This window comes from Oryx dammah, unplaced genomic scaffold (genome assembly GCF_014754425.2).
Source record: "Oryx dammah isolate SB20612 unplaced genomic scaffold, SCBI_Odam_1.1 HiC_scaffold_26, whole genome shotgun sequence".
Taxonomy (NCBI): Eukaryota; Metazoa; Chordata; class Mammalia; order Artiodactyla; family Bovidae; genus Oryx; species Oryx dammah.
In genome coordinates this window covers 82,563,186-82,581,262 of record NW_024070210.1, presented here as the reverse complement: position 1 = coordinate 82,581,262, position 18,077 = coordinate 82,563,186, and the positions used below count along the sequence as shown (strand labels likewise).

The window sequence follows — 18,077 nt, the reverse complement described above, 5'->3', positions numbered from 1 at the left end:
AACCCTGAATATTCATTGGAAGAACTGAGACTGAAGCTGAAGCTCCAGTACTTTGGCCCCCTGATGAGAAGAGCCAACTGATTGGAAAAGACCCTGATGCTGGGAAAGATCAAGGGCAAGAGGAGAAGGGGCTGACAGAGAATGAGATGGTTGGATGGCATTACTGACTCAGTGGACATGATTTTGAGCAAACTCAGGGAGATAGTGAAGGACAGGAAAGCCTGGCATGCTGCAATCCATGGGGTCACAAACAGACAGACACATCTTAGTGACTTAAAAACAACAAAAAATGTAGACATAAAAAATTGTGAAAGGCAGGAAGAGGTTAGGCAGCCTGATGGAAATGCAGGTGCTAAAAAAGAGAAGTCCCTTTTCCCTCTTTGTTTCCTGCACAGTGTGGACTGTACCTACCAGCTCAGAAGGGAACTTCATCCTTGCATGACCTCTTAATTGCAGTCTCGACTGGCTGGTTCGCATGTATAAAACCTTTGATTTTGAACATCATTTTGTGTGTCCGCTTTGGCAGTGCATTCCCAGGGTGACAACTAGTGGTCTGGTTGCTGGGTGGGTCTCCTTTCCCTCTCTGTGTTCAATAGCACCAGTTAGAACAGTGGTTCTCAAAATGTGGTTCCTGGACTAGCAGCATTGGCATCCCCTGGGAACCTCTTAGGAATGCAGACTCTCAGATTTCCCTGGCGGTCCAGGGGTTAAGAATGCACCCGCCAATGCAGGGGACACAGGTTCGATTCCTAGTGTGGGCAGATTCCACATGCCATGGGGCAACTAAGCTGGTGTACCACAACTACTGAGCCCGCGGTCTGGAGCGCGCGAGCCTCAACTACTGAAGCCACTCAATGCCACTATTAAAGCCCGGGAGCTCTAGAGCCCACGCTCTGCAATAAGATAAGCCACGACAATAGGAAACCCGCACATCACAGCTACAGAGTAGCCCCCTCATCGCTACAACTAGAGAAAGCCTGCATGCAGCAACAGAAACCCAGCAGGGCCAAAAGTAAATTACTTAATTTTTAAAAGAAAGACAGGCAGATTCTGGGGCTACACTTAAGACCTAATGAATCAGAAACTCTAGGGGTGGCGTCCACCAATCTGTGTTTTAATGTGACTTCAAGGTGATTCTGAATACAGTTAAGTTTGAGAACCACTTCATTAAAGTGTTACCTACTAGAAATACATGTAGGTCTGAGCAGTGCTAAGAGGAATTTAACATCTCTGGAACATCAAGCTAGTGAATTTTCAGGACTTAAGAAACACGTTTTGTGTACCTTTTCTAATCCAGATCTCCAAGCCTATAGAGACTAACAGTTGAATAAGATTCACTAGGGTACCGCTTGTGAATTTCTAAGTTTTAGTTACATAGTCATAGTGTGGGATAGAAGGTTAGGGATATCACACAATTGATGAGCCATATGCTTTCACATTTAAGTTTTTATACTGGAATGCACCCCAAACAATTTCCTTTTCAGAAGAGGAAAAACCTAAGAATTCGACAGTCTCGCCCCTCTTCTCTTCTTTTTCAGAACAGTTTTCTGATTCCAGAGCAGAGTCTGGGCTCTTAGAAGCATTCTCCTCATCTTATTTTCCATAACTTTGTCCTGGAAAATATAGTCTAGGGGAAAGCAATTTAAATAGTAATCATCTGTGTCTAGTGCAGAATTCAGAAATCCAGTGTCATAAACAGGGGGAATAGCACATAGATAATGTAGTCGACAGAGGTCAAACCTGGCATGGCTGTCCCTGGATTATTCCACCCCAACCAAATGCTACAAACTCCGTGCCCACTGCTAGGGCTTTGGGCAAACCCCTTTTTATTTTATTTAAACCTCGCATACACAGTTAAGACATTGCATCCACATGTTTCTAATTCGTTTACACTTCACTCATCAGCATGTGTTGGGTAAGCACCCTGCCACGTCTGAGTTTTATGAGCTGTGTTTACGAGGCTGCTTTTCTTGAACAGGGATATCGTATATTCTACCCAAAAAAAAGGGAACTAGAGCCTGGGAAATGAGGGCTTCGGTGTTAAACTTGGAGTGAACTGGTGAAGTTTGAATGGATCCAAAACTAAGCACAGATGTTATCCATTCTCCAGGAATAGCCTCATGTATTTATTCACAGAATATCTCTCCTCTTCTTACCTGAAATTTTCTCTCTACTTTAAGGGATGGCCAGGGAATGTGCATTTGTCTGCAAAGTTTGAACCTCATTTCCTGCCACTTGGAGGAGTCTCCCTCTTACTTACTCCCTCCAAGCTAAGGCACACCTTGGTAGTAGCAAAGCTGGATGAAATCTAGAACCTTCCACAGCATGTTGCTTTCTTAGAAAGCAACATTTTGCTCTCCCACTTATGCTGAGTTCCTGAAAAGACAGCAAGGAGTTTTACAGTTTTGTGCTAATTTTGAATAGAGATGGAAGAGACTTACCACTGATAAAACTGCACAGAGTTCCATTTCTCAGAACCCAAACTGTTGGAATTTGTTTTCACATTCTTTATAAAATTAATTTTATTATTTAATCTGAGTTAATCTGAATGCATGTATCTTAGAAAGTCAAATAATTCTACAAACTTTATCCCCTACTATTCTTTCCTCCTCAATAATTTTAATTGTTCTTTTGATATTTACTTTCTTATCTCTGAATAATGTTTATATTGTTACTTCTGGATTTTTCAATTTCAGGATTTTCTGTAAGGTGAGGATTGTAGCCCTCTTTCATCATCCTTACCCTCCACCTCACTACATATACACACTTCCATCCCACATACTCTTGATGGAATTATGTGGTAATTCTGTTAGACTAATAGCCAGTGCTTCCAGTATAACTGTGTGCATGCTCTTCACAGCTGAGCCACATAGCGTAATAGGTCAGAGCTCCAGGATGTCGATCCCCAGGTAGAGATTTGTGCCCAGTGTTTTTTAGGGAGTGATTCAGGAACAACTCCTGTGAAGGGTACAAGATGCAGGATTGAACAACTCTGAGCTGGATTAGCCCTGTAGAGTTACCCCACATTGAGACGGAATGGGGCATTGTTCAACCACACAGATCGATCACTAGACAGGGGCTATCCCAGGGAAGGAGGTTGGTGAGGTGGCTTCCTTAGGCTGGGGGTGAGTTCCAGAAAAACGCAGCTGTGAGCTACCAGCTGGCAGTGCTCCCATCTGCTGGGGGAATCCTGAGTTGGATTGGGATGGTAGCTGTAGATAATCTGAGCACCACTTGCACCCTTGTCCAGGCACTTGGTGGACTCCTTCAATCAAGAAATTTTGGGGACATTTGATGATTTCTTGGGGAGTTGGTAAAGAATCTGTCTGCAATGTGGGAGACCTGGGTTCAATCCCTGGGTTGGGAAGAGCCCCTGGAGAAGGGAAAGGCTACCCACTCCAATATTCTGGCCTAGAGAATTCCATGGACTGTATAGACCATGAAGTCACAAAGAGTTGGACACAACTGAGTGACTTTCACTTGGGGATCTAGGAAACTGCTGCCACTTCTCTTAAAACAAATAATAATAAAAACAGCTCTATTGAGATAAAACTCACATACCTTAAAAGTCACCAGTTTAAATAGTACAAGATACTGGTATTTAGTATGTTTGGAATCATGCTATCATCACCTCAGTATAATTTCAGGACATTTTCATTGCCCAAGAAGAAAGTTCATATCCATTAATAGTTGTTCCACATTCTGTCCTCCCTCCAGTCCCTGGAAACCACTAATCTACTTTCTACCTCTGTACGTTTGCCTATTCTGAATATTAGATATAAATGTAATTATACAGTATATGCTTTTTGTGATGGACTTTTTTCACTGAGTGTACTGTTTTCATTGTTTATATGTTGTTGCATGTACCAGTGTGTGCTACTTCATTCCCATCTATTGTCAAATATTTTCTGTATGGATATATCACATTTTCTTTATCCATTTATCACTGGAAGGACATTTGTATTGTTTCCACCTTTTAGCTATTATGAATAATACTTCTGTGAATTTTCATGTACAAGTTTTCGTGAAGATGTATGTTTTCATTTCTCATTGTTATACACTTAGAAGTGAAATTGCTGGGTCATATGGTAAATCAACATTCTGATGATCTGCCAAAGGTATTCCAAGAAAACTGTTGCACTTTATAGTCCTGTCAGCGTTGTAAGAGGGTTCTGATTTCTCTACATCCTTTCCAATGTTTCTTATCGTCTTTTTCTTTTTTCAGCCATCCTCCTATGGTTGAAGTGGTATCTCACTGTGGTTTCACTTTGTATTTCCCTAACGGCTAATGATACAGAACATCTTTTCATGTGCTTAGATTTGTAATAAGCAGAAGATCTTAATAATCCAACATCACGAAGATTTATGCCTACGTTTCCTTCTAAGATTTTTTTAAAATAGTTTTAGCTTCTACGTTAAAGTTGATGATCCGTTTTGAGTTAATTTTTATATATGGTGTATGATAGGGGTCCAGCTTCATTTTTTTGCACATAGATATGCAAACTGAAGCCCTGCAAATGTATTTTTATGTGGCATTTTAAAGTGGTTGGGGAGTATGGGCAGGGTCTGGAGAAGTCAGTGGTTATGTAATTTTAAAAATATTTATTTATTTTTGGCTGTGCTGGGTCTTCACTGCTGTGTGTGGGCTTTCTCTGGTTGCAGTGAGTGGGGGCTCCTTTCTAGTTGTGGTGTTTAGGCTTCTCATTGTGGTGGCCTCTCTTAGTGTGGAACACAGGCTCTAGGACACGTGGGCTTCAGTAGCTGTGGACTGTGGGCCCCAGAGCGAGGGCTCAGGAGTTGTGGTGCAAGAGTTAAGTTGCCCTGTGACTTGTGAGATCTTTCTGGACCAGGGACTGAACCCATGTCCCCTGCATTGACAGGTGGATTTTTAACCACTGGACACCAGGGAAGTCCAGGGCTTATGTAATCTTATGAGAAGCTCTACATGGAGTATTGCTAAGGCAGCAGGATTCTGGGCAGTTTTATTAAGTAGTCACTTGTCTCCAGGTTTCAATTGTCTCCTAGGATCGCCTTTTTCCTTGTTGCAAGTCTGAGAGGCAGGGACATTGCCTAAGCCACGTAGGCGGAGGGGTAGACCTAGCTGGTTTGGGCCACAGGTAGAAGAAACCCAGACTTAAGGTCATTTCTCTGGGTTATTTCCATGTAGCCCATTTGCTGTCATTGTCTCCTGATTAACCGTCATTTTGTTGTTGTTGTTCTCAGAAAGTTCTTCTGTAGTATGATTGCAATATTGAGGAATAAACTTGTGGCTGCCGATGATACTATTCCTAAGGATAGAAGCAATTGGGAGGAAGCCCAGAGAAATCAAAACTCAAAACCCTTGCCCTCTGTGAGGCTGCTTTATCAACACTTTTATTACATCAAAATGCAATGCACTTGGATAGTTCCTGCTATAGCTTCAGTAAGTAAGGAGCTGAGAGAGAGGAAATGGGGTTTGGATAGATAGATGACACAGGAATGCAGGTTGTAGGAGACTAGTTTTCCCTCCAACTTGTCACTTCCTTTTTGGGCTTGGGGTGTGTGTGTGTGTGTGTGTGTGTTGTGTGTGTGTGTGTGTTTCATCTATAAAATGACAGTTTGGTTTCAGATAATTCCCATAGTGCTTCCGTCTTTGGTAATCATTGACTTTTCCAAAATCACTTCATATCTTTCGGGCAGCTAGGGTAGGAAATCAAGGCTCTTGACTTCTTCGATAGAGCTCAGAGCACACAGAAGATTCAGTCTTCCCTAATCCGTGTGATCCCACAGGTTGCCTGCGATTTCCTGTTAGCGGTTTTCAATGGCTTTGGAGTAGAAGGAAGTTCATTGCTATGACAGTCAGGCAGCCACACTGGGGAAAATATGATGTATTGTGTTATGTAGGAAAAAGTCAGAATTATCCAGTGCAGTAATCAGATTTTCAGACAAAGGCATGACCCTGGAACATGCTGTCTATGGCTGAGCATAGCATTAGTCTCGTCTCCAAAAACAGTTAAACAAAATCAGTATGTACTTGGCATGTCTTTCTCCCTTGGATATGGAAATATATCTCGCCTGAACATTTTTCTCATTCTTATTTTGGAGGCAACTAGATTGCTCTGAAAATATTAGTCATAGCAGTAATTGATTTAGTATTTATTGAGCAGCAGGCTCTGTGTGAGGTAACAGAAATATAAAGAAAGACTCTGAGGTAGGGGACTCTATCTAGTGGGGAGAGAGGAAAGAAAAACAAAAATTAAAACACCTCCAAAGGCCAATATTTATTTTCTCTGCCCCTCCCTTTGGGGCTTCCCTGGTGGCTCAATCAGTAAAGAATCCACCTACAAGGCAGGAGACCGCCTGCAATTCAGGAGACTCAGGTTCAATCCCTCGTCTGGGAAGATCCCCTGGAGAAGGAAATGGCAACCCACTCCAGTATTCTTTCCTGGAAAATCCCATGAGTCTGGTGAGCTACAGTCCGTGGGGTCAAAAGAGTTGGACACTACTGAACAACTGGGCACACATCCTTCCCTTTATTTGTCGGTTATTTGTTGAGCATTTTTCCTGTGCCCAAGCTCTCTATTGAGTGCTGGAGATACAAAAGTGAGTAAGACAGATACATCTCAGACTTCCCTGGTGGCCCAATGGTTAAGAATTCATCTGCCAATACAGACGACGTGGGTTCGATCCCTGCTCTGGGAAGATCCCACAGGCAGCAGCTAAGCCCGTGCACCGCAAGTACTGGGCCTGCCCTCCAGAGCCTGAGAGCCACAGCTACCGAGCCCACGTGCTGTAACTACTGAAGCCTGCACACCCTCCAGCCCATGCTTTGCAACAAGAGAAGCCACCACAACGAGAAGCCCATGCTCCATAAGGAAGAGTAACCCCTGCTTACTGCAGCTACAGAAAACCCACACACAGCAACAAAGACACTGTGCAGCCAAAAATAAATCAGCTAAAAAAGACAGACACATCTCTGTGGTCCCTCAAAGCCATGCCTTAAATGATGTTTGTTGAACCGTATAGTAGAGGAGACTGGATCAGCCTGTGATAGATGGACTTAGAGGGCAGATCAGGATCCATGGAGGGCTTCCCGGAGAGGGTGACCTGGGATCTAAAGCAAAGTAGAAGCAGGTGCTAGTCAAATAGGCAAAGCCAGAAGAGCAGTGATCAACGGCTGCACAGAGGAAGTGCTTCGTTGGAAATAGAACAGTAGGAAATGAGACTGTAAAGATAGGTGAGGTTCAGTTCTTGAAAGGACTTTAGACTTCAATCTAAGGTGATAGGCAAACCACTTAAATGTCTCATACTGGAGGAATTATTACAGGAAACTTGGGCCATTTGAAAGAACATAAAATGGTATAACTGCATAGATTTTAAGTAATAAAAAGCAGAACGCAAACATTGTGTGCTCACTGTGATTACTGATTTATATGATATAATTGAGACTGTTAAAGATGGGAGGATGCCTAAAATGAAGTCCTATTTGTATTGTGAGATTTTTAAAGAATTCCTTTATGATATTCACTCAGCATCAGATCTCTACTATGTGTGCAGATCCAGATGCAACCTCTTCTCTCTACCATCAAATACAGAGAGATTTAATAGCTTTAGTGCATTTTAAATGTGTATGACTGTGAGATACCGAGAATAGGCACATCCATAGACACAGAACATAGATTTGGTGGCTGCCAAGGTCTTGAGACATTACTTTGCCAACAAAGGTCCATCTAGTCAAGGCTATGGTTTTTCCAGTAGTCATGTATGGATGTGAGAGTTGGACTGTGAAGAAAGCTGAGCGCTGAAGAATTGATGCTTTTGAACTGTGGTGTTGGAGAAGACTCTTTAGAGTCCCTTGGACTGCAAGGAGATCCAACCAGTCCATTCTAGAGAAGATCAGCTCTGGGTGTTCTTTGGAAGGAATGATGCTAAAGCTGAAACTCCAGTACTTTGGCCACCTCATGTGAAGAGTTGACTCATTGGAAAAGACTCTGATGCTGGGAGGGATTGGGGGCAGGAGGAGAAGGGGACAACAGAGGATGAGATGGCTGGATGGCATCACCGACTCAATGGACATGAGTTTGAGTGAACTCTGGGAGTTGGTGGTAGACCGGGAGGCCTGGCATGCTGCGATTCATAGGGTCTCAAAGAGTTGGACACGACTGAGCGACTGAACTGAACTGAACTGAAGGTCTTGGGAGGAGGAGAGAGGTTGGGGTGACAGCTAATAGGTCCAGCATTCCTTTCTGGGGTGATGGAAATGTTCTGAGCTTAGTTTGTGGAAATGGTTGTAAATATTGTGAGTATACTAAAAGCCATTGAGATACATGCTTTGGTTAAAACAGTTAATTTTATGTTATGTGAATTTTATCCTAATAAAAAAAATACAGAAAGATAAAAGATGCTGATTGGTTTTTGTTGTTGTTTTTGGTAGTCAAGGGCAATCGGAAGTGTGAGCTGAACTGCCAGGCAATGGGCTACCGGTTCTATGTTCGGCAAGCTGAGAAGGTCATTGATGGTACCCCCTGTGACCAGAATGGGACGGCCATCTGCGTGTCCGGGCAGTGCAAGGTAAGTGCGCCAGACTGGGGTATCTGGAGTGGGTCTCGGGGTGTTTGATCTGTGCCTGCAGACTGCACTGTTTGCCAGGCTGTGGCATGCTTCCTCCCTATCACCTATGGTCCACCCCACCCCCAACTCTGAACCGTGAGCTCTGGGAGAAGTGGATTAAACAGGGCAGTTTGTACTGCTCTGAGTTTTCGATCTTTTGGAGTTGCCAAGTCTCACTCTGGCATTTCAGTTATTAAGTGACTTACGTTTACATCATGTGCGTCGTAAGAACCTCAGGGATCTTTCCTTGTTGGATCCGGAGCTTCTTCCTTACCTCTGAAGAGGAGGTTATGAAAAGGGCACTGCTGGGTCAGTCAAGAGGCAGTTGGCATCATCAGGGTGGCATTTTAAGGGCATGGCATATTTTATCTTGCCTCCCACCAGCTGGGGCAGGCTTCCAAATGAAAGCGGTCTAGTGCCTTTATAGCCAAAGCTGTACTTTCAACAGGAAGTTTTCAGCCTCCTTGGACTTCTGAAGTCTGTTCCAAGAACTCCCCGCCCTGCATTCTGCAAACATTCTGGGCTGGAGAGAATCCTTGTGGGATGCTACCCTTTCACAGAAAGCACCATTTGCTTAAAAACAGGCGCACCAGAGAGATGGCACCAGTTCCACAGTATATTCATTGGGGCCTGGATGTCCACCTCCTTTCATCTATAAATGTAAGAGTGGAGGTCTGACTCTAGCAGGTAAATGACTTTTTGGAGCCCAGGCTAAGATTCTATCTTAATTAACACTCAATGGCAGGCAGGACTGAGTTTCATCAAAGGAAGAGCTCTTTGGCTGTCACATCTAAAAGTTCCTGTTGTACTTTCAATGTAAATTGTTGCACTGTTTAGTATTAGAGCTACTCAAGTATGATTTATAAGCACCTCATTCCCCCTCCAGCCTTTTTCTTAATGAGGTTTTAAATAGAATACAAACTAATTCATCAAAGCAGTATGAATATTCTGGGCTTCTCAGGAGGCTCAGTGGTAAAGAATTTGCCTGCAGTGCAGGAGACGCAGGTTCAGTACCTAGGTTGGGAAAATCCCTGGGAGATGAAAGTGGCAAGCTACTCCAGTATTCTTGCCTGGGAAATCCCATGGACAGAGGAGCCTGGTGGGTTACGGTCCATGGGGTCACAAAGAGTCGGAAAGGACTCAGCAACTAAACAGCAACAACATGGATAGTCTGAGACTGTGAGTAAAGAAAGGAAAAAGCTGTCATTTGATATTTGATGCATGTGAAGTTGCCTTTGGACAGACAAGAAACCCACAAAGCTTCGAGATGGAGTTCAAAAGAGTCAAGGAATATGGTGGGGAGCACACTGGAGGCTGAGACCTATCTGGCCCCAATTTCGACTCCTTTGGGAAAAACCACTGGGTTTCATGCATCCCCTCTATCGTTACTGTCTTCAGATAATACTGAAGGAAGTCCCGTTAAAGTTTGTAATTTCTGACTCAGCTAGTCCCTTCTTCTAAATGTTAACTGAGCCGAAATGCACTTTATAGCAACCTAGCTTTTCTTTCGGATCCTGAATCAACAGTTTAATTTTCTGAATACAAGTGCACACTGCTGGGAGATGTGATAGTGCAGTGGTTAAAAACACGCCCTCTGAAGTCAGACTGCTTGAATTCAAACCCTACTTCTTTCATCACTGACTGTGTGACCTTGCACAAGTCCCATGAGCTCTCTGTGCCCCTACATCACCTACAACACGAGGAGGATGGTACCGACCTCCTGCTTTGTAGTGAAGAGTCATGAGCCAAACACATATGGTCCTCATATCAGGTCTGGCACTTAGTAAAGCAGGCTGGCTTTTCCTGGTATTGTGTTCACTTATGCCCACATATGACCTGTTGTATTTGAATTTTTTATGCAGAAGTATTTGAATTTTTTAGCGGATTATAGTTTTGTGAGATTCACATTATCCTATTTTGCAGAAGATTTAAGATACTTTAATTGACAGATACATCTTTATAATAATTTTTCCTTATATGTTTTGGCTGCGATTTTAATTTTTTTTCTATTTTTAAATTTATTGTTTTAAATTGGAGGATGATTGCTTTAAAGTGTTGTGTTAGCACAACAGCGTGACTCAGCCATCTGTATACATACATCCCCTCCCTGTTGAGCCTCTCCCACCCCACCTCCCGTTCCACTCCTCTAGGTCACCCATAGCACCAGGCTGGACGCCCTGTGTTATAGAGCAGTATCCCACCGGCTATCTGTTTTACACATGGCAGCATATGTGTCAAGGCTGCTTTCCCGGTTCATTCCACCCTCTCCTCCAGTTGTGTGCACAAGTCCATTCTCCACATCTGTGGTTCTATTCCTGCCCTGCAAATAGGTTAATCGGTACCATTTTCTAGATTCCATGCATATTTATGCATTAATATATGATATTTGTTTTGCTCTTGCTGATTTATTTCACTCTGTATAACAGGCTCTAGGTTCAGCCACTTCAGTTCGACTGATTCACATTTGTTCCTTTTTATGACTGAGTAATATTCCATTGTATACATGTGCCCCAACTTACCTATTCATCTGTTGATAGACATCTAGGTTGCTTTCATGTTCTGGCTCTTGTAAGTGGTGCTGCAGTGAACACTGGGGTACATGTGTTCACATTACCCCTTGAGGCAGTGTCCCTGTGCTACAGACTCTCCAGGGGATGCTAGATTTGATGTTGGTAGGTCTGGGGAAAGTCCTGAATAGTCTATTTTTATAACAAGTTTCCATGTGGTGCTGCTGCTGCTGGTCCATGGGTCATATTTTGAGTAGCAAAGTTTCAAAGGACCCTTTGATTAAAGCACAGTTCACAAAGAGTCAGACACGTAAATACAGAATGGCGAGATGAGTTGGAAGGAAGAGGAAATGTGGTCTGTTTCCACTGGGGGAGCTTGTTTTCTTAGTATTGCCTTAAGTACCTCTAAGCTGATGATACAAAAGAAAAACAAATACTAATAAGGACATAAGGGTATGAATTCTTACTAATTGATGAAAACTAATGGTGTCAGACAACACAGTTTGAAGATGATAATTGCAAGAAGACTGAGACAGATATTCCCCAGGATGTGAGTAGATGAATAGGAATTTGATGTTATAAGGACAACTTTGATATTACTTCGTATTTGTTCTCTGTGTATTTACCCAAAATTTGCTCATAGACATTGTTGGAACAACTGACTGTTGTGTCCTCACCAGAACTTCAGTTTAAATAATCAGAAGTACATTTGCTTCCCAGGCTAAGTTCTGTTTACTCTGTAACTTTCAAAGGGTAGAGTGCCCTTTTTGAATATTTGATTGGAAGCCCAGAAGTCAAATTGCTATCTCTGCCTCTCTGACCTGTGGCTGGGAGGGCTATCACTCTCCAACAGGAGTCTCTACATCTGAAATAGCTCCACAGAGCCTCTGCCAGCCACAGAGAGGGGAAAGCAAACCCAGGCCTGCAACAAAAGTTAATGAAAAGTGACAAGCACTAAATGAGAATATGAGCTAAACCCACACAAGAGTAGCTGGAGGAGAAGGGCGTGCTCCCAACACGAGGCCACAGAAAGGCCCCGGGCCCACCCAGAGCAAGCTGGAATGCTCTTCCAGTGCCCATGGAGTGCTCCCTGGCCAGCCTGTGTTTACCCTGTTGCTGGAGCTCCATTGATGTTTCCAATCCAAGAGTTGCAAGAGAAGCCAGGCTTGTAAGAATGCAGAAATCCTTCGGCTCAGGGTTGGAGAACATGGGGATTCCTCTCCAGTCCCTCAGAGGTGTGTGACACTTCCTTTCTTGACAGGGAGTGAAGGATCCCAAATGTAAGCTTCAGGCTAAGGACTGCACTTTGATAGCTAGGCTTTGAAGGGAGAGCTCTAGCCCTGACTTTTCCTAAAGCAAGAAAGTGTATCTGAAACCCACAGAGATTTCTTCTTTATCTTAACCTCATCCCTCTAGACATCAAACTAGACTGGCTAGAACCTCTGGCCAGTCTTCAGAGAAGTCTCTGCCCACTCATGATTGGCATTGATGGCAATGGGACAGCACATATGTCTAATTAATAGAGAACAGCTCAGTAATCCTTTCTATCGTTAAGCATCACATTAACTTGCTATGATTTTTTTTTTTTACTTGATCTCAGTTTCAAACTCTGTCTAAAAAATTCTACATTTTCATGGTTTGATCATGTGCATGCTATTTTTGCTGACAACTTAATAAAAATAGATGAAACTTTGCTTACAAAAGTATGGCAGGCATTTGAAAGAACAGGGTCCCTCACACACAAAAAAAACCCTTAGCTCCCTGGAGACCAGCCTTTCAGAAACCTCAGGCTTTCACATTTAAATGTTCCTGAAAGAATCAGAATCACCCCCAAGACCTACCCTCCTTCCCCCCAGAAAAAAATCCCTGGTGGTAAAGAAACAGTCCTTGAGTAGGTGCCTTGAAATAATAGGCTGATGCCAAAAAATAAAATAAAACAATAGGCTGATGCAAAACCTTCATGCAGGAATGTGTTGGAGCTGATGCAGACAGCAAGGAGCCCCTCTGAGAGCTTGCCTTGTGCCAGACACTGTGCTGTGTGCTGTTCATACAGAAGGATTTCCTTAAGCCATGTGTCTTCACAATAACTCAGTCAATAGGAATTATTAGTCCTCATTTTACAGAGGACTGTTATGAAGATAAAATGAGTTGGACACCATCAGTGCTACATGGAGAGTTGGCTATTGGCTTTTTCAGTGAATTGTTAATCAGAACAGAAAGTAATTTAAATGTGATAGGATGAAACTCCTGTGCTTCAAGTGTCTCCCCTCTTCAGAGTTTATTTTCCTCACCCCCTCTTTCCAAAGCAAACTGTCTTTCTAAAATACACATTAGAATATGCCTCTCTCTTGCTTAAATTCCATCTGTGACTCCCCATTTCCTGCGGAATAAAGTCCAGGGCCTAGATGCTGGCCGAGGTGGGACTTGCTGCTCCCTGACCCTGCTGGCGTTCAGGTTGTGCCTTCACAAGCATGGACACACTGTCAGCCTGGAGAGCCATTCCTTGTCCACTCTTGGACCACCCAGTGGACTCTGCTCAAAAGCCACTGGCTGACCCCCTTGAACACTGTTTCTGTTCTTCTGTTCCCACTTCTTGTACTCATTTGTTCCCATGTCCCCAGCCTACCACCCATCCAGGCCGGGAGCAATTCCAGGCACTTTGCTTTTCAATAGGTGCTTAAAATAAATGTGTAAATGAATTGAGGTACTTGGTGACTCAGTCTCTGGGGTTTTGCAAATGAAATTCGTCTTAAATCCAGCACAGAGCTTTTCCTTTTGGCTTGATGGGCAGTGGAAGGCTGCTCGCACAAGGACACGGATCCCCCTTGGCCAAATCCCCAGAACCCAAGGCTTTGAATGTCAGGCAGAATTCTTGGCACCTCCCCAGGCTCCTGTCTCCCTCATCTTGTTTTTAATTTTGCACACACTGAATTTCTTGAGTCCAGACAGAGCTAATGACAGGAAGAAGCTAAGCAAGTGTGAGAGTGCAGTCTCCCACGGTGCTTTCTGCTGTGGGGGAAAGACCCCTGTCTGCCACACACTGCCCCTCCCCATAGCCTGGTCAGCCTTTGCCTGCACCATCTACCCATCCTCAGGGGCAAGGGCGGGGGAGCCTTCACACCTCCCCTCCCAGCTGGGGCACTGCTCAGCTTCCAATGGCTCCAGCAGGACGCATCAGTGGACAGTTTCATATTTATTCAATAAATTACAGCAAGGTAACTCTTTCCACATGTTCAGAGATAAGCTCTGGACCAGAGTGTTGCCATGACCGAAAAGGATGACACGATGGGCGTATGCATCTATGCGCGCCCCTGTATTCAGGTGCCAAGTTTCTTCCACCCTCTGCTATAAATTCCCGTGGCACTCTCCTGAACCAAACAGTCTTGCTCCTTTCTCTGCCTATTTGCCCCAAGTTGCTTCTTTTGTTTCTTTTTTGGTCAATGGCTGGATTTTGTGGGCTTTGCTCAGAGTTCTCTTGTTATTTGAATGAAGCTAAGAGAGTCAGTTGCATTGAGTAAAGTGTTCTGGCCTATGCCAGACATGTGCATGAATCGAGCCTTGAAAGAGGGTGGAGGGCTTTTACTTTGCTTAAATTCTGAGGTTATGTGACTTGGTGGATTCCCTATTGTATTTCCACCCCAAGCAAACTGTGTTCTAAGAGTACTTTCTGCTTGTGAGTATTAAAATGCTTATCATATTATGTTACGGTTATTTTGACATATGTCTGAACTCCTAAAGCTGAGGGAGTATTATACATATTTGTATCCTCAGTGCTTTTGTTGCAGGAGGGGGGATCCCCTCCACGGCCAAGAGTGGGCTCTTATCTAACACTCGGAAATGAATTGTCCGAGGAGACACACGTGCTGACGAAGCAAGAGACCTTTTTGGGAAGGGGCGCCCAGGCAGAGAGCGGCGGGGTAAAGGAACCCAGCAGGACTGCTCTGCCGTGTGGCTCGCAGTTTGGGGTTTTATGGTGATGAGATTAGTTTCTGGGTTGCCTCTGGCCTGGCCAGGCATTCTGACTCAGGGCCCTTCCCAGTCATGCTTGCATCCCTCAGCAAGATGGATTCCAGCAAGAAGGGTTCTGGGATGTTGGTGGGACATATGGACTGGCATCTCCTGGCTTATTCTGACCTTTCCCCAATTTTTCCAGTTAGTGGTGGCTTGTTAGTTCTGAGTTCCTTACCAGGACTTCCTATTCTAAGTTAATTCATACAAGTAGCTACTATCTGCCCTGGCCAGGGCAGGTGGTTTTAGTCAGTATTTCCCTTGACACTTAAGGTATTAAGATTTTTTAATAAATTGAGTAAGTTTTAAAAGTATGTCAATGAATGAACCAAAGAGCAAGTTAGAAAATGACTTTCCAAACCTCTTTTCCTAAGAATGATCAAGAATAGGATTAACGGAGCATTAATCAACAACCCAAGCAACACACATAATTAATTCATCTTTTTTTTTAATTGGAGTATAATTGTTTTACAATGTTGTGTTAGTTCTGCTGTACAACAAAGTGAAGCAGCTATATGTATACGTATATCCCCTCCTCTTTGAGCTTTCAGCAAACAGTCTTATATTTTTGTATAGCCTGCTCCCAGCCATATACTGGGCTAGGCACTGGAGATAAGAAAAAAAAATGGGAAAGATGAAAATAGTTCCTCCCTACACTGAGCTTAAAATTTAATGGAGAAAGCGATAAACAGTCAGTTAACAAAAAGCTTCCCTGGTGGCTCAGACTGTTAAAAATCTGCCTGCTATGCAGGAGACCTGGGTTTGATCCTTGGGTCAAGAAGATCCTCTGGAGAAAGGAATGGATACCCACTCCAGCATTCTGGCCTGGAGAAGTCCACGGACAGAGGAGCCTGACAGGCTACAGTCCATGGGGTCGCAAAGAGTTGGACACGACTGAGTGACTTTCACTAACAAACAAAAGAATGACAAACTTTGATAAGCGCTTTGAAGTTGATAGGGAAACTGAACTAGTGAACCGTGGTGAGAGGCATACATTAGTTGGATGTCAGGGGCAGGTCTCCAAGGCAAGCAGTGTTGTGTATTACAAGTGCAGGCAGTACTCCCAGCCACACACGTCCAGGGATTGGAGAAAATGTGTGTCAGGCCTCCAGCCAGGCCCCAGGACACTCACGGTGCTCAGGAACTCATAGATACCGAGGTGGTTATTTTGTATTTTCTTCTGCTCCCTGCCCTTGGGTGAATCTGGTCCCCCTGCTGATGGTGCTAGATTGCCCTGGAAAATAGGTGGTATTATGGGTCGAAAACAGGTTTGGGGGTCAGCCAGGATCTCTAGTATTAAAACAGATGAGAGAAGGTTTGCTCAGGTGAAATTGGCGTAGGGTGCACAAGGCCTCCAACCTGCCCTTCCCGATGGTCCGTCCTATACCAGAGTGTCTGAAGAGAGAGGATTTTCGAGTCCCTTTGCCCTGTTCTTCTGAAGGAAGGGACCGCTTTACCCCGAAGGGAACTTAAGGAATATTCTTAACCAAATTGGCAAGGGTGCTGAATGGTACATGTAACTGAGAAAATGAAACTTCCGCAAAGTCCCCTGGGCCAGACAGTCCACCCTTGCCCCAATCCATCCCTATTCCTGCCCTGAACCAAATACAGGCTAGAAGCACTGCTGAGTAGGATCAGAGGCTGCAGAGTTACGCAACACTCACTATATATAACAATGTCAGGGGGATTTCCCTGTGGTCCACTAGCAAAGTCTCAAGTTCCCAAGGCAGAGGGCCTGAGATAGATCCCTGGTCGGGATGTTGTAGAAATCGAGAAACCAAGCACCACATTTGGAGAGTTGGAGAACTCAGGTTTATTACACGGGCGGGCCCAAAGGAGTTAACACTCCACGCTCTGAGCCCTGAACAGAGGGGTTACAGAGTTTTTATATATGGACAGGCATGATTAAGCAGGTTTGCGGGTTTGCAGGAGCTGGGCGATTACAAAGAGCAGGACAAGGGTGAATGAGATAAGCTCCAGTTCCCAGTATTGTGAGTCCCCACTTTCGGAGACCTACGTGATCCAGACTTTGCAAGGAGCAAGCTGAGTTACAGAGGCAGAAGGAGCAGGAGGTTATGTAAAATTGTAACTTTTCCTCTTCAAGGGAACTAGATCCCACAGAGTTTGCAGCCACGATGAAGATCAGCGATCTCACCTGCCACAATTATGATGCAATGCAGCCGAATAAATAAATATCTTTAAGATATTTAGGGATGCAGAAAACTGTATTGCATATGGAAGCCACAAGGCAGTGTCTAACAAGCCAATGTCCCCTCCTTCCCCTTGGCGCCTGTGCCCTTTCTTGCTGAGTCAGCTTATGTTCTTAATCGATAATATTGACACAGGATTAGACTTAAAAAGTAGGCTGCTTAGCCTGATAGTGATTCAGTAGAGCCTGAAAGCCTGTTACCCTGACTCTGAGTTTGGGCATCTTTCTTGTTTACATTTCTGCCAAAAGTCAGATCATACCAAGTAGTGAGCAGCTCTGCTAGGGTGAGAGACAAGCTTCAGAAAAATATCCTGAGGTGCCATGCATCTCGGTAGAAATAGATATAAGAGGACAGCAGTGCCAGAGGAAAACGCATTTTTATTTCATATTTTGAATAGATAATAATACATTTACTTGACTCCAATATAAAAAAAAAGTGATCCTCTGTCTCCATCCACCCAGCTTCCCATTCCCCAACAGGAATAACCCCTCTCTGATAGTTCCCTTTTTTAAGGCAGATGGTTGTTTTTTTTTTAATTGAAGTATAGTTGATTTACAGTGTTGTGCCAATCTCTGCTGTACAGCAAAGTGATTCAGTTACACATATGTACATTCTATTTTCCTATTCTTTTCCATTATGGTTCATCACAAGATATTGGCTATGTTAATAGTTCCCAGGGCTGTACAGTAGGACCTTGTTGTTCATCCATTCTATATGTAATAGTTTGCACTCACCAACCCCAAACTCCCAGTCCATCCCTCCC

At 43.9% G+C, this 18,077-nt stretch overlaps 1 protein-coding gene across 1 annotated transcript in view; it reads left to right on the top strand.

Moving 5' to 3' along the window:
* LOC120853518 (thrombospondin type-1 domain-containing protein 4) overlaps positions 1-18,077 on the top strand; it is a 631,548-nt gene that overhangs the window by 258,987 nt on the left and 354,484 nt on the right. The window contains exon 6 of the mRNA XM_040227426.1: positions 8,414-8,550. Within this exon, the coding sequence (XP_040083360.1) occupies positions 8,414-8,550 (137 nt within the window). The remainder of the gene's footprint in view (positions 1-8,413; positions 8,551-18,077) is intronic.